The sequence below is a fragment of the Chaetodon auriga genome, chromosome 12 (assembly GCF_051107435.1).
Source record: "Chaetodon auriga isolate fChaAug3 chromosome 12, fChaAug3.hap1, whole genome shotgun sequence".
NCBI classification, from domain to species: domain Eukaryota; kingdom Metazoa; phylum Chordata; class Actinopteri; order Chaetodontiformes; family Chaetodontidae; genus Chaetodon; species Chaetodon auriga.
In genome coordinates this window covers 12,079,437-12,095,932 of record NC_135085.1, presented here as the reverse complement: position 1 = coordinate 12,095,932, position 16,496 = coordinate 12,079,437, and the positions used below count along the sequence as shown (strand labels likewise).

The following is a 16,496-nucleotide window of genomic DNA, read 5'->3' as shown; positions in this document are numbered from 1 at the left end:
AAATTGAAAAGCCAGTCAGCCAATTGCTTGTTTCTTTATTTGTTTTCGTCAAAACACACAATTTACCCATACTGGTTTTCACTTGGTGTATTATTTGTTCCAGTTATTACTCGAGTCTCTCTCCACAGCCTGAAGGCAGACCAACGTGACTGACAGACTCACTGTGTTACTGGGAGATGAAGATCAGAAGAAAGGCTCTCTGGGTGACCACTGTGTGTGCGCCCGTGCACGTTCTGTGCATATGTGTGCAGGCATTTGATCAACATCTTCGATTGGATGTCCACTTAACAAGTCAGATCCCTCCCTCACCCCCCACCACCGCCTCCATCGTAGCCGGGGGAGAGTCCTGGGTGCCTCAGCCCCCACTGTAAAGGTCACTCTGCAGAGGTTAAAGGTGACCACACACACACATACACTGATTTCTTTGAGAGCCATCGTTCCACCTTCCCTCCCATCGCTCCTGTCCAGTCAGTTTCTCTGCCCTCCTCCATCACTCTCTTTCTCTCTCCCCCCTTCTTTTTTTTTTGTCTCTGCTCTATTTGAAATTGATTGTCTTCTACCATCACAAAGACACTTGGTTCTGATTGATTGATCGGTAAGGGAAGAGGGAGAGAACATCGACACTGGGGGCTTCCAGAGCTCTGAGGTCTGTCTGAAGGAAAAAGCAAATGACGCCATTTTGATGCACTGGAAGAAGCCGTATTTCAGCTGCCTGGCTGTCTGTTTGTTTATGCTTCGGCCGGCTCCTAAAGCAGACAAACACCCAGGCCGATCGAATCTAGATTAAAAGCAGATGAGCTGAAATACAGGAACAAAACAAAGAAACTCACACACCAAGTCACACTCGCACCTGTGTGATGAAACAAAGGGCACGTACAGACAGTGCGGATGACTATTTCCACACAAAGGGTTACAACAGGAGGAAAGACACAGTGATGAAGCTGATACACGTACAAATACACATACTTTATACAAATACACAAACAGCACATAAAAGACACAGAGCTAAAAAGAATGTAAAGATTAGTGGGATGGAAACCAAAACCCAGTTGTTTTGTCCCTGTTTCTCCCCCTCTCCTCCACCTGTAGAGGTACAGTTCATCCTGCAGTTTATATACACTTATATAGTATCCATGCATAAAAGAATCGCTCATCCCAACCCTAATGACAGAGGTGCTTTGGTTGGTTGTCTTTTTTTTTTTAATATGGGAATCACTTTAACACACATAGGAGACAATCTTCAAACACAAAATAAGCCAAAACGTGATGCAAAACAGAAACTAAGTGTCCTTGATGTGTCATTTTTACGTTGATCATCAACAATTTCCTCGATTACTGTATCTGTCTTTTTGTATTCGTAATCTTTCCTCACTGATTTCTTTCTCCCCTTCTGCTCCTCCATCATACATTATGTCCTTTCCTACCTGTTCATTTATTCCCTTTGCCCTCTTCTTCCCCATTTCTTACTCCTCCTTTTAATCTTTCTCTTATCTCCAAAAGGACAAAGGGCAAACCTATAAACAATAAATCAACCAACTGAAACGATGTCAAACCATAAGACGGTTTATACTGCACACGCTCCTTTAAAGAAACTTAAAAAAGAGAAGGTAACAATCATTTTGCTGTGACTTTAATGTCACTCTCATTGCTAAACATTGTCATTATTGTTTCACTACATTAACCTTTACAATAAAGATTTGAGGTATATCATGATGAATTGTCTACACATGGCTGCCTCGTTGTGATGTTACCCTGGACGGAGGGACCAGCGAAGAGGGTGTGGATGGGCGGGGGTCACCGGCGGGCATCATGTGTCTTTTGGAGATGAATGATCTCATTGGTTCTGGACTAACTGATCAGTGGTTGTTACACAGGTTAAGTTTAGACGCGAGCCAATGAGAGAGCGGGATCAGAGGGCTTTGTAAACAGGCGGATACACACACACACCGACACTCGGATTACAAATTACACAAAAATATCTCTGGTGGGAGTGTGTGTGCATGTGTGTATCGTGGAGAGGACTCGGTGAGATGACATACTCTCACCAGCACATAAGAACATATGCAAAAAGTAAAGAAATAAATAAAAATAGTGGTGGTAAACAATCTTTTCCATCCTCACTGTGTGAAAAGAAAAAAGTGCTCTTTGAATTCAAACAAAATTTCTTTATGTCGTGAGGACCCCTCCAGTGTTGCTCCCCCTTCACCCAGTGTGTGCCCCCCTTCACTTTAAACAGTGTGTGTCTATGTGTGTGTGTGCAGAGCAGTCCAACCCCCTGGTTGAAGGAAAAAGGCACTCAACTCTTCCCACATAACAAACACCGCCGTGTGTTTGCCATGCAGCACGACTGCTCCGTGGAAGTGTGTATGTGCACTTAGAAGCATATCTGCATCTGCATGTGTGTAGTGTTTGCATGTGTGCACGTCCCAGGTCCAGTGTGAACACGGCAGGCTTGAAGTATCTTTGGTATTGATGGCTGTGTCACAGTCCACTCTATTCTGTGAGGTAGCCATACACACATGACTGTTTCCATCACTAGCTCTCTGCTTTGGATCTGACCTTCAAACACCTGAAACCTTCTGTTTCTCCCCTCTGGACTCCAGAAGAAGTCTTAAAATGACACCTCCAACAGGGAGTCTGTTATAGTGCACTATGTAACAACCAGAACCCAAACTATGGAGGAATGTTAAATGTTTCCTTCCAGGCCTCCTGCCTCCCCTGCTGCACCCTTCTACCTCCTGTCTGCGTCTCCTCTCTAATATGATTATCTCCCGCTAGAAGATGCTACACAGCAAGTGGCTTTGCCCACAAAAAAAAAATTTAAAAAAACAACAAAAAAAGCAAAGAGACACAAAGAAATTAGGAGATTCTCATGGTAACCAAAAACAGAGAAAACACCATCAGCAGAGGAATGCAGTGACAGTCCAGTTCAAAGGGCTCAAAGTTCAGAGATCTAGGAAGAGGTCCATCTGTTCCATCACACAGGTATTCACAAATATGCACAGTTCGTCACTTGTGGTATTCCTTCCTGGTCTGTGCATAGGATCAGTCTATGACATGTTCATTCTTCTTTTTTTTATCTTTAAGTTTTTACATTTTGTCGACAAGGTGCTTCTTTACATATAGTCTCAGCACAACATAGCACAATAGTCACGAGAGAGAAACCATGTGTCTATGGTACTAGTTATTACCCGCATCAATAGTTAAGGAGGGGAAAATGAAAGAAAGACACAATGAGGGGGGGGAGTAGCAAGAGAGTAGATAAATAGAGAATAGATAAGACAGAGAGACAGAGAGGAAGAGAGACGAAATTAAAGATTATTTACAGTCATTTTCCATTGTGTTTCATGTCAGTCACATCAATGTTTTTCTGAGGTATGGAATAGGCAAAGTGCCCGTGTAGTGCTCGCAGTTTGACGGTTGTAATGACACAGGCCAGACACAGCGGGGCGCGTGGCGACGGAGCGGGCTGCGCCTGTTCTCTGATTATCATAAAGAGGCAAACATCATTGGCACTCAGGATCCTACTATATATTGTGACATTTGACCTCTGCATTTGGCCACTAGAACAGAGCAGACCCCTCCCTCCCCTCCCCTCCCTCACCCCCTACACACTCGGGCACAACACTTTTTTTTTTAACGTGGGAAGTGTCATCCCTGTTTGATTGTTCTCCTTTTGTAACCTGAAAATAACCTCTCAAGTGGCTACGCGGTGTGTGGCCATGTCGCCACACAACGAGACAAGAGTCTTAAGAAACAAACATTCAAATGTGTATCAAAGGGTTTGTGACTAATCATGATCATGATCTGTTTGTCTGGTGTCTGCAGGGCTACATTTATGCTTATATAGAGTATCTTTGTACTCACAGAAATCTGCACTGCAGGCTACGCTGTGTTGCTATAGGCCTGCTGGAGACATGAGCTGCGACGACATGCGCTGAACATGTTTAGATGTGGTTTAAATGGACTGCAGGCGGCGCTGTTACTCTGATGTGAAGCGGGCAGAATCACTGCGGAGAAATCACACATCCCCCAAAGCGCACCCGCTGCATGTGCCACATCACGCACACGCACGACACACACGCATGCGCTGACGCAGAGGTGGCGTGTGATGAGCGGGTCAAAGGACCTGCTGAGAGCGTTTCGCAGACGCTTGACACACAAACGCACCTCTCAATCAGCCTCAGTGTCTGTTCCTGAAATGACGAGTGGTTGATCAGCCCAGCAGACACATCTGCCGGCTGATTTCTGAAGATCAGCGTGCGGCTTCTCGAGGTTTCCTGTCTTAAAGCTATCGGTTCCCTGTCATGAGTGATTCTTTGGTATGTTTACATCCTGACAACAGGCAAACCAGCAGAGGCTCCTAAAGCAAAATCCTCCCCTTTTCAAGGCTTTAACACAAACCCACAGTGTGGTTCAGCGTGGATGGATTTTCTTTGGTTTTCAGGTGGATTAAGGTGGATGAAAGCCACGTGTGATTGTTTAGGGGCAACTCTCTTAAAGCTACTGGATCTTTGGTTTGAAGAGTCACTGTTTGAAATGCATGCCACCTCCTATGAGTGACATTCAGGTTCAAGGAAAACACACGGAACGCTGAGAAGATCTGATTCATCTGCACGAGTCATCAGCACTTCGAGCAGATGAATCAGATGAGAGGACTGGGGCTACACACCCTGTAGCTCTGCATGATTTTAGTGAGAAACATTCCCCCCACCCCCACCCCCACCCCGCCATCATCCTCCATGCATTGGTTCAGCAGCCCATCCTGCCGCCGTCAGGCCTTGGAGAAAGCGATTGCAGAGGAGGTACCGGGTTGGATCGGTGAGGCATTGTTGTTGTTGTTGTTGTTGTTGCTGTTTGCGTGAGGAGTGTGCACATGGCCGTGGCCGTGGACCCCGTGACTGTGCTCCTCTGCGTCCCAGCGGTCCGAGCAGCGGCGGCGTGAGTTCATGAAGAAGTTAGAAACGGTGGAGAGCTCCAGGCCCAGCTGCTGGGAGATGGTGACCTGCATCTCTTTGGAGGGGCGGCGGTTCTCTCTGAAGATGGCTACCAAGGTGCGACGCTGCAGGTCGGTGAAGACCAATCGCTGCTTTTTGGGCACCTGGTTGCGCTCTCGTCCTCGGTCCTCCTCCTTACGTTTACATGCTAGAGAGAAGAAGAGGGAATGGGAGGAGGAGGAGGAGAGAGGACAGGGCAAAAGAGAGGAGTTTTATTACCATTAAACTATTCTTTACTCCATGCAAAATACAGGGTTTGGTGGAAACTAACAAACAATAAAACATATGGCTACACAATAAGGGTAAGATGCCTAGACACCTAATGATGACAATCAAAATGGTTAAAGGGCAAATCTGAGTGTGAAAGCGAAATGCAAATGTTTGTGTGCAGGCATGAATGTTTTAGTGTTATGCGACAATGTGTTTATCTTATTGTTAAAATGTAAATGCGGGCTGTATCATGACTGTGTGACACAAAAGGAGTGAAATTAACAAACTGCAAAGTGCTACGTGACATGTGACAGGAGGCTGCAAACGAGAGGGTGGGAAAAGTGGAAAGGCAGAAAGGGAAGCAGTGAGTGGACACTGGTGAGTGAAAAAGACCAAATTAAAACGTCTTTCTCAAAGTTCAGACTGAGATATCTGATCACGGTACCACTTTCACAAGATCAATTTCGCCTAAACCTGTGCTTCCCGAGCGTGGCACCGGACCACCCTTGGGACCTTTTAATGGCCATTACCTTGGCTTTTGCAAGTTTCATCCTTTAAAATGTTGTATGTCTTACATTGCTGCTATTTGCCAAAGTATGCTAAGAGTTTTTTGATTGATTTCTTACCTTCCAGGCTGCATTTGCTCATTTATTTCATAGTGATACGAAAATTAACGCGAGTAGATCTGAAACCTGCTCGACAGCAAACAGTTGTCTTAATCTGGAAAAGAGCCTCGTGAAAGCCTACTTTGAAACAGTTTTGCCCACATTTCCTGCTGGTGTGAACTCCAAGATTTGACCCCGAAAATGCTTGTTTATATTTGTGATTGCGGAAATCATACTTTTCAGCACTTGATAATCAATACCCAAATGTCGAACTGTCCTTGAACGCTACACAGCTTCTTAACCGTCCCTGCAGTAAAACATGACAGTAGTACAGAAAACAAACATTAAGGAGACTTCATTGGGATGGATTCCCTATTTCAAGCAAGTTTCAAATATCTATAAAGTTGCAAAGTGCGGTGAAATGAACTGAGACCAGTGGCTACCTGGAGGATAGGAAATCAATCTAAAAACGTGTAAGGCTTGGAAAATGGTCATCAGTACTGTAAAGTGGATGGTAGCCGGCAGTCTGTGGGAAATGGGCGAGCCTACAACACACAAAAGTCGGGCGATTTGACGAGTTTGGCTGTTATTATTCTCAGTGAACAGTTGGGTTTAATTCCCGGCCTAATGATGCAATTCTCTTACAGAAACAAGGAGGTTGTTGTGGAGAAATGGTTTTCATTGTGGGTCTGGGTGAAACCGGAGGAGCGTGATGTGAAATGCTGACAAAGACGCGGTCTGCCGTGCCTGGATGCACCGTCAGTAGGCTCGGCTCTCGCTGTGGAGACTGGAGGGAGTCTGTTCTGTTCTGCTGCCCTAAAAAGCTGCAATGATCGATTTTCCGCGGTTTTCTCCCGAGCACGTGGTCCAGTAATCAGGGCTCCCTTCCCCACCCGATCGATCCCCATCGATCCGCGAGACCGAGGTGTGTGTGCGTGCGTGCGCCCCCGCGCACCGCCTCGCACTGGGGAGTATAGAGCTCGTGAGCGCGCTTTTGTGACAGACATGTGGAGAAGAAATTGTTTATCTGTGGATGAACAAAGGAGATGTGGCGGGAAAGAGTGGTAGTCATCCAGTCTGAGAGCTTTGGAGGAGGACAAAGGAAAGCCTCTCATGATATGTCACTAATAAAATAAAAACAAAAAGTGTGCGCGCGTGCACCAAGTGTTCGTGGGTGAGGAAGAGAGGATGAGAGGAGAGAAGGTGGGAGAGAGGGAGGAAGGCTGGCTGCAGTGTGGAGGTGGCGTATGCAAATGATTGATGACTTTACAGCAGGTTTAGACAACAGCAGTAAACAGATTTGACTGTGAGGGGAGGAGATCGATGTGGATGTGCACATGTGTATGCATGCCTGTGTGTGAGCGTGCATGTGTTTCAGCATTGTTCATGCTTTGTTACTGCAAGCAAAGCATAATTAATAGACAGGATGTTTTTTTCCCCCAGCAGAGTGTAGGTTATGTGTTTGTCCCTGCATTAGAGCCTCCGCAGATACTACATCACCCCGAGACCTCCACCACTTCTTCAGCTGTTTTCCTCTTGTTGTTTTTCCTCAATTGTTTTAATTTGCCCTCAGATTGATAGCCCCCATATTGATTGATCCGCACTTCAGAACCATTTCATGGAACGTTTATTCAATTGGTCCAGGCCCAGCCATGCCAGAATCTCCTCTCAGCTCTCTAAGTGCTGTCTCAAACCAAACTCAATACTCCCTAATGTAATGACTGAATGCTAGTGCTAATATAGTGATAATTTAATATGTAATGCCTGTTTTCGAACAACTTGTGCTACCGGCCATTTTGCAATGCCAACACCACTCTGGTTCTCCTCCATCAGCTCAAACGCAGCTCTGCAGGCCTGCAGGTTAGCACAAGGCCTGGGCCTGGTCAATACATATTTCAGATAATCAATAGATACATTTCAAATGAGGCTCCCCTAAACAGTTCCTCGTCCACAGCAATGAATAGGACCACAGGGGAGGGTAAAAAGGGAGCTGCTCATTAAAGCGACCCCTCTTGAGACAAGAACCACACCATTGCAGGCTTCTATCTTTAGTTGCCTCATTACCAAATGGGCTTTCCTGAAGAGACAAGCGGTGGCTCTCAGTGGTCTCAAGTGGCCCTTGCTCATACGTCCTGGTGTCAACGAAGCAACTCCCGCTTTGCTTAATCTCAGCGTCTTGCTGATCCAAAGATGAACTCTCTGGCTGCTCGGCATGTTAACTTAGAGGCTACTCGTGCCTCCTTTAAGGGCTTTATCACATAAGTGGCAGCTGTTTCTGCTTCACTCCACTTTCACTGTCTAAGACTGAGCAATTATAACACGGAGATGAGAAGGGAAGTAGGTGGACTTTTGTCTGTTCTATTGCAGAGCATGGTAGTAGCCTGGTACACGGATACGAGCGAGGAGGCTGACAAAAATCACTTGGATTGGGCAGCAATCATCGTCATACGTCATATTCCGTCAAGTTCAGCAAATGTCCTCCCCAGCTGTGTTTTAAGACATATAAAAATACCCTACCCCCCACACACACACACACACACACACACACACACACAAAAGTTACATTATCCCACCATAGAAAAACCCAGAATTCATGTTGTACTGGACTACTGGACATAAATTGTGTCCTACTTCCCTGAAAAGTCAACTTCTGCCTTTAGGTGCATGGGAGGGGGGGGGGGCTTCAAGTTTCCACATCACACTTACATAAATGACATATAGACCTATAATTGGCTCAGTGAGCGCAGACAAACTTTGACCCTTGCAGCAGATGAGGGAGGAAAGCGTCAAACTCTGCACAGTGAAGCTCAAACATCTCAGTGAGGTAACAATAAGCAAAACACATTTTTGAATGAAGGGGGCCTTTAAATTTCCTCCTTAATCACTGACTAATAAACCTAATAGATTTCGTGTGTAGCAGGCTGAATAACACCGCCTTCAGACTGTAGTCAACCACGGGATGCTTGTCTGAAGACACTGTGCCTGCTGTGTTTTGAAACGTTGAATGTGCAGGAGGAAACATGAGATTCTCAGATGGCAGCGACTGCATGTCCTCTAGGTATCACACTGCGATTTAACAGAGATGAAAGCCAATAAGTGGATGTAAGTCACACTTAAAAAGCCCATCTATCTATATTCTGTGATGTGGCCAAATGAAGAAGTATTGTTTTTGTTTTAAAAAAACAAAAATGTCTGTAATCCTCAAAAGGCAGAGAACCATCAATATATAAAACAATCTATGAGTTTATAGCTGTAGGAGTGCATCAAGCTCTAAACTTACTTGGAATTTACATCAGTGTGTGTGTGTGTGTGTGTGTGTGTGTGTGTGTGTGTGTGTGTGTGTGTGTGTGTGTGTGTGTGTGCAGATGGGGCATGAGGGGCAGACGGTGAACTAACCGCACCGTGCTGCTGCTAGTCGACGCCTGGACGGACGGATGAGATCGGGCTTTGTGTCCGGTGAGACGGACCCTCTCCCGCCCTGGACGGACTACTGCAGGCGAGAAACAGTTTGGTGTCAATCACTCTGTGTCACACCTCTCAGATGTACGGTTATTGATTATATTGATCATGTTATAGGCCTATTCATTGCTGGGAAAAGTAAAACGCCCGAATGGTAGATCACCATCAACGCCACCCGCACTAACACACACAGCAGCGGTGAAACCAAACCGTCCGCATCCTAGAAAAATACTCTCAATTGATTAGGATTGGATTATTTGAGAGCTTTCGTGTATTCGTCAGTGTGAAGCCTGTTGGGACGAGTGATCGGCAGCTTTACAGCCCATCAGATATTGGATTGTAGTCCATAAAGCGCCTGCCAGGTTTGCGCTACTTTAACATGTTTTTGTCTTTTTTCCAAACCACATTGTGTCCTTTATACTCAGAACAAATGAAAATAAAATGAGCACTTTAACCCCACAGATCAGCTCCTATCACACATTTCCTGCTGTTTTTGAGAACCTAAACGCGGTGAAAGTGAAGAGAATAAAACTCGGTGCAAACGCAGCTTACAGTGAAAGATGTCACGAGCCTCATTACAATCTTCTGTTAGTGACGACAACTGATGTAAATGTCAGATATGAACTGGTTTAAATTCAACGTTTTCTTTTTGAAGGCGCAGTTTAATGGACGCTTTAAACAAGGTCTCTTTAATTTTTTCAAATGCCTGGAAGTTTTTAATTATGTATTTATTATATTTTAATTTATTATAGGAAAATGGTCAGATTTTAGTTTGATGTGACCCTGAACAGAGTTTGCTTCAAATACTAAAAAAAGCGCGGCCTTTATCGATTTTTATCGATTTTTTATTTTATTTTATTTTTTTTTTTTTGGTTTGTTTTAGGGACTATTAATAGTCTAAGTGGTAGACTATAAATAAAACTTTTGAAAAGAAAACTGAACGAAAAAAACATTTCAAACAGGCTATAATTTAAAAAAAAAAAAAGTGCTTGATTAGAATTGAGAATGAACTGTATTTGTCTGTGTCGGTTTCTCCTGTCCGCAGTTTTAATAAATAAAATAGACTAAATGGGAAATTACATAACTGAACCTGATAATGTCTCACTAAAATAAGGCTCCGCTAAAATAAACCTCTAAGTACACACACCCACACACACACACACACACACACACACACACAGAGCGAGAGAGAGAGAGAGAGAGAGAGAGAGAGAGAGAGAGAGAGAGAGAGAGCTACAGGGTCTAATGTTCTGTGTCATAAATTCCCTCTTACTGACAACAAAAATTAAGCTGAAAAGTTGAGATTTAACCCTGACTAATGTAACTTTAATGGTTTTCTTTGCACCTTTAACACCAGCGTGCTGCTGCCTGAGATCAGAGAAACAGTCCCTTCAGCACCACGAGGCCTTTTCCAAACTGACAAACTGAAGGTTAAACAAAGCAAAGCTGGCTTTGCTCCACTTTGTGAATTACTGTAAGAGCTCCGATCAAGAAATGAATCCAATCAATAATATTACTGTAGCCTGTTCACATGTTCATGTTCATGTTTATCATGAGACCTTGAGGCAAAGTGGAGGAATGTCATCATATATTTATACCACCTGGCCTCATTATAGGCATTCATTTCGAAACTAAATGCTGCATCCTCTACACAGTCATATTTTTGGTTGAGTTAAAATAATGAGATGTGATTGGCTAGAATGGGGCCTTGGAAATGGGCCACATATATGTAATTTCATCAGTTTCTATGTCATGAAAGGTCATTTCAAACATTTGTATTAAGTTATATAAAGCTTTTCTATGCTACGCTATATATTAAAGCCTAAGTTTTCCCATAAGGGCACATTCACTCTCATTCATACTCAGTGTCATGATATGTCACACAAGTGTGCCAGTAGTGGCTATGCAAAATGACTCCTGTCTGTTCCAGAGAGAACAGAGATGAAATAAGGGTAGAAAGGCTAAGGATGTGCTTTGCTGCTGCTGGTACAGAGCCAGAAGAGAAAGAAGGGGGGAGGAAGGAGGAAGGCAGGGAGGGAAGGAGAGAGAGAGAGAGAGAGAGAGAGAGGGAGAGTGAGAGAGCTGAAGAGAGCAGAGGAGAGGAAATCAATACCGATTCAGAGTGAGTCAGATAAGCCTGAACAATGTAGGCCTATAGTGCAGACACACTCTATAACCCAGTCACACACACATGTGGAAGCACTCACGCAGACACACACATGCATGCATACACACACACACACACTGGGTGAAATGTGCTCGCATGCCTCCATAAAGACACATTACAAACCCCATAAAGCATCGCAACCTTTAAAATCAAATGACATCACAACCTTGGATTGCTTTGAGGATTCGCTGACATGAGCAGAAAGAGCTCATTACTACGACTCGATAGGCAGCTGGATGCTCTGATGCTCTTTGTCTCCTGTAAGATGCTCTTAAGCCCTGATCTTTCTGATGTTTGTGTTCGAATATCAGCCTCCCTGCCCCGATTCCACCGCTAATATTGCAGTTCTTTTGTGGTACATGCTCAGAGAGGCTTCCTTTCCAAACTCATAAATAGGATCTGATCTGAGTTCTCAGCACTTGGAAGTCTACACCACCCCTGTTGGTGTCAGATCTCTGCTGTTGGTATTTCACAGGATGTTTGGGGTGTAAACAATGTTTTTCCAAACCACTTACATACACCCTCTGGCATGGTGTTTAGGTTGTGAGACTGGTGTGTGGTCCTCAGCTGTTAACCACAGATTTGACTTTGCTTACCTAGAAGATGTTGTTACAACGCCAGCACCACCACTCTCAGCCTCCCTCTTTCTTCCCCTCTCCCCTCCGTCTCCCTTATACTTATCAATTATTAAGGTCGGTATTGATCCTTTCACTACCCTGCCTCTATCTGGCTGTTCACACAAAGCCCAAACCTGCCCACCCTCACTCAATCAATGGCATCTCCCAGTTCTTCCACCTCTTTATCCACATGTCAGTTTTGCTTTTTCTCACTTTTGCACTTAAAGCCGTGTTGCCTGAATTTTTGTACGTCCCAATTTGGTCCATTTGGATTCCTCAGAAAATATGAGAAACAGCAGACTGATATTAATCTTTCATGGCACAGGCAAGTTTTGATGGGCATTAAAGGATGGCTCTGGTAAGAGAGCAAGGAGAGTGGAAAATGGCTGTGTTTGACTTTGTGAAACAGCTCACATTGGTCCTCTCCTCATCCTCCAGTCAATAGTTTTTTATTGTGCATGTGTGTTTTGTTTTGTTCCATGGCACCAATCTCCTGAACCCAAACAACCTGCCTGCCTGTTGCCAGGTTAACCAGTGAAAGATTAGTGATATTATGCTTCAGAGAGGGACAGAGAGAGAGGAGAGAGAGAGAGAGAGAGAGAGAGAGAGAGAGAGAGAGAGACAGAGAGAGAGAGAGAAAGAAAGAAAGAAAAATAGACCGGGAGAGCACCAGGGAGTGGGAGAGAAGGGGGTTGGGAAGGGGAAACGGCCTTATTGATCTCCTATGTGCAAAGCCAGGCAAACACTGAAAGGACAGAGCTACACTATTAATGACACTCACAGCCTCAGCTACTAATCCTCATCAATCTATCTATCTATCTATCTATCTATCTATCTATCTGCAGTTCCTGTAAAAAGTATTCATGTAATCAGTGTAAATAAGAGACATTAAAGCCCCCGTCATTCCACGTTGTTTAAGAATAAAACATAAAAACTTCTGTAAAGACACTGTGGTGATTCTGCTAAATCTAATGTTGTTGTCCGTAAACTGATAGATTGCAATATCCATGCAGAAATAACTGGAAAGCATTTTTACTGTACTGTATTGTTCTGAGTTATGGGAAACAACAGTGGACTCAAACTGTTTGACACACAAATGTCATTTTCAGGGAATACAAGGCAACCCTTCCTTTACTTGTGCTCCCCGTGCTTTTCAGTATCAATCAAAACTCTATATTCTCTATATTTTCTCGTCTATACTGGTCCCTGTTACCAATCCCCATCCCAGTCTCAATCAATATTTCATCACACAGTTCATGCAGCTTAAGGCTGCTTTGAAATAGATCTGCGGGTCATATATAGGCCTTGGAGTTTCAAAAGAATAATCCATGTTTTTAAAGTTTTTTTTACATCTGTGATTAGGAGGCTTGCATCATGGCTCGGGGAATAGAATAATCAGTGTTTTAAATGTTTTTGAATCCGGTGAAATCATAATGAAATCCGTGGTTTCGCTCATCTGACTCACTGTGGAGGAAGCGTCTTTCCAGTGATCATACCTGCCTGTGATCTAAATTTAGAGCTTTTACTACAGAGTGTTAAATGCAAAGCCGGAGAGACCGTGCGGTTATTGCGTCTTTCAGCTCCGATACGAGTATTGATCCGTGTGCCACATTTAAAAGGGAGAGTGGGAACTGGCGTATTGATCAGGCAGCCTGGGGTCACCCCGCTGCTCCCGCTCAACTAGTTGGCCCAGTAGCCCCATCACCACGGCTGTGTTTATAGTCGGACACAGAGAGAGGGTGGAAATAAAGGCGTCGGGGGGAGGGCAACTATTTCGAGGTTTATTGTGAATCAATGGCGATTTGCTGTCTGCCGATCAAAAATATAGACCTACAAATTTAGTCTACAACAACCAGCGTAAACGCAAATGTACACGCCCAAAGCAGTCATGAATATGGTTGTTTTCCAGACCTCTGAATTCACTACAATTACACCTGTTCGCTTTCTTTAAACAATTTGTACCGCGTTTTAGGAAATAAGGAGAGTTGATTTGGGAGATGAAACCGTCGCGCCTTGTTTTGGCCGGTTGAACTGTCCGTGGTGCTGAAGCTTTTAGGCCTGCGCGACCTTAGTGCGCCTGTTAATAACCTGGAAACGAGCGGTGGAGGGTGACCGGGCTGTTACTTCAGACTGATCGGTTTCAATGTGAAATAGTAACAGTGAGAGGACAGTTTCTTACCGGCCAGCCGGAGAGCAGACATTCGTTGAAACTCGGGCTCCTGCAGCCACTTCCACATCCTCCTGAAGGTCTCCCGGCCTGACTTGAGCTTACTCCAGGGTTTGGGGTTCCGTAGCAGGTCTGAGAGGGTTCCCTGCGACCGGCTCAAGATCCTCTGGGCGAATATGGCCTGCGGGATGGAGTACCGCTTTAACTCGGCCGTTATCCGCTGAGCCACTTCCTTTGTGTTGATTTCCTCCGCCTGGATGCCTGACCCCGCTACTCCCTGCCCGTTTCCGTGGCCGTGCCTCTCCCGGGCCCCCAGCATCACCGCGCCGTTCGCCTGAGAGTGGAGGTGACTGTGCGGGTGGTGGTGCATGCCGTTGAGGTTGGAGATCATACCGTGGCCGTGGCCCCCTAAACTCCTGGCCAGGTGCTCTTGGTCGCTTCGGGACAGCATGGAGGCGTGGGACTCGAACCCTGACACCGGAGAGAGCATCTTGGCGTCGGTAGAGATGTGCGCGCTCGGACCGTAAGCTGAGAGCGGCTGCTGGGTGTTGTGCAAAGAGCCCAGCCCGCTGGACAGTGGAGAGAGCGAGCCGTGGCCCATACCGGACACGGACATCTCTTTTGGGTAGTGACTGTACAGATTGCCCATGGAGGCGAGCCCCCGGTGGTCGTCCCGCATCAGCGTGAAGCTGCCGCTGACGTTCCCGGCGGAGAGTCGTTGATGGGCGGCAGCATGGTGGTGTGAGTGCGGGTGGTGAAACTTATCCGAGACGGTGGATATCGGAGGTAGATGCTGCAGAGGGGTCAGAGTGGTGTACGTGTTGCTAAGGCTCATCCCGGTCTCGCACATGCTGATGGACGAGTGCAGGTGTCCGGGCAGCGCAGAAGGGTCTGTCCGGTAGTCTCCGCCGGAGCCCTCCAATAGCGAGGCCATGCCGGAGACCATTGCTGACCGCGACCCGGGAGCGTGCGAGACCAGGTTTCGGGGAGTGGAGCTGGGGGACGGCGACGGCCGCGCGTGCGGAGAGCTCATGAGGTCTCCCGCTTGGGAGTGCGAAGAGACGCTGTGAAGGTTCTCCATGGTGAGCTCCATAGCTGAAAAGATATATGTTCCCCTGTCCCACCCTCCCCACCCTCTCCCCTTGTCTCTCGCTCCTGTCTCTCGGGCTCACTCAGGGACGCGCTCTCTCTTACCCCCTAGCCCTCCTGGAGCGATAAAGTGGCCAAACCGTTTGAATGCCAATCCATTGATTCAAATTCTCCAATCAATCCAGTGTCGTATAGATAAGTTCTGATGTTCCGAGGAAGGTACAGAACCGAGCGTCTCCGCGGCGCCGGAACGCTTTATGCATTGATGTGGATGGGAGCTCTCCAAGGCTATATCTCATCTCTGGTCCAACAGCGCTTCCACTAAGAGCAGGCTGAGCCGCGTGTCAGGGAGATGGGAGCGCGCCTCTGTGTATTTAAAATGTGGGGCGGGCACGAGCTGAGTTTTCCTAATAGTCTTCCTCACTGGGATGAGAACACGAGAGGTGAAAACGCGTCTCACACCGGACATCCCGCAGTTTCAAATGATTTTTCAGATCATTTAGTTTTGAGAAGATGTATCTCAGTCATATCTTGCTTCTGACGTTTGGATGCAGGCAGGTGCGCTGGTGGGGCTCGCATGTACCTGTCCACATGTGACAGTCACACAGGTGATGGCCTGACGTGGAATATGTGTGAAATACAGACAGTATCAGTTTCTAGACACAGGAGTTCCTTACAGATAAACTTTGTTTTCCCACGGACTGTATGGTTTTGCATTTACGCGCTTAGTGATAAACCTGATCGAAGTATTGACTGACAGAGATTAATGACGTGGCGCAGGCCGGTAAAGGGAGGTTGGGAGGGGGTGAAGGAGGTCACAAAGTAAGTTAGGATCCCAAGGCTGCAGACCAATGAGGGAACAGCCCGTTGGTTGGGTTTGCGGGAAGTTCACCAAGCCCAGAGAGGAAGTTCAGTACGATTTTATTGTCTTCAAACCTAATAATATTGTGTTAACTGGATTTTTTATATTGGCACACTTAAGAACATGCCATAGTCTGCAGGCTTAAGAGACCAAGAGGAGATCAGTGTTAAATTAAACATTATAACAGTTTCTAAAAGTGGAGGGCCCACTTAAACAGCATACATAAATAAATAAATAAATAGCACATATCTTGACTTGTGAGACAGTTTGGACACTAGTGATTTTATGTTAAATCAATAATTTGGTTCGCTGAAATGTAGTAA

General features: G+C 45.7%; 1 protein-coding gene across 1 annotated transcript; it reads right to left on the bottom strand.

Moving 5' to 3' along the window:
• Positions 1-4,774: 4,774 nt before the first annotated feature.
• Positions 4,775-15,315, bottom strand: onecut3b (one cut homeobox 3b). Its single transcript, XM_076745570.1, has 2 exons — positions 14,235-15,315; positions 4,775-5,145 (listed from the first exon to the last, which is right to left on the bottom strand). The coding sequence occupies exons 1-2, from the start codon at positions 15,313-15,315 to the stop codon at positions 4,775-4,777; spliced, it is 1,452 nt and encodes a 483-aa protein (XP_076601685.1).
• Between the last annotated feature and the right edge of the window lie 1,181 nt (positions 15,316-16,496).

Excerpts from the sequence above, each read along its gene's own strand:
- onecut3b (XM_076745570.1), bottom strand. The coding sequence starts at position 15,315 with ATGGAGCTCACCATGGAGAACCTTCACAGCGTCTCTTCGCACTCCCAA. Across the intron at positions 5,146-14,234 it reads GTCTGCTCTCCGGCTGGCCG|CATGTAAACGTAAGGAGGAG; the intron begins GTAAGAAACTGT and ends TCTTCTCTCTAG.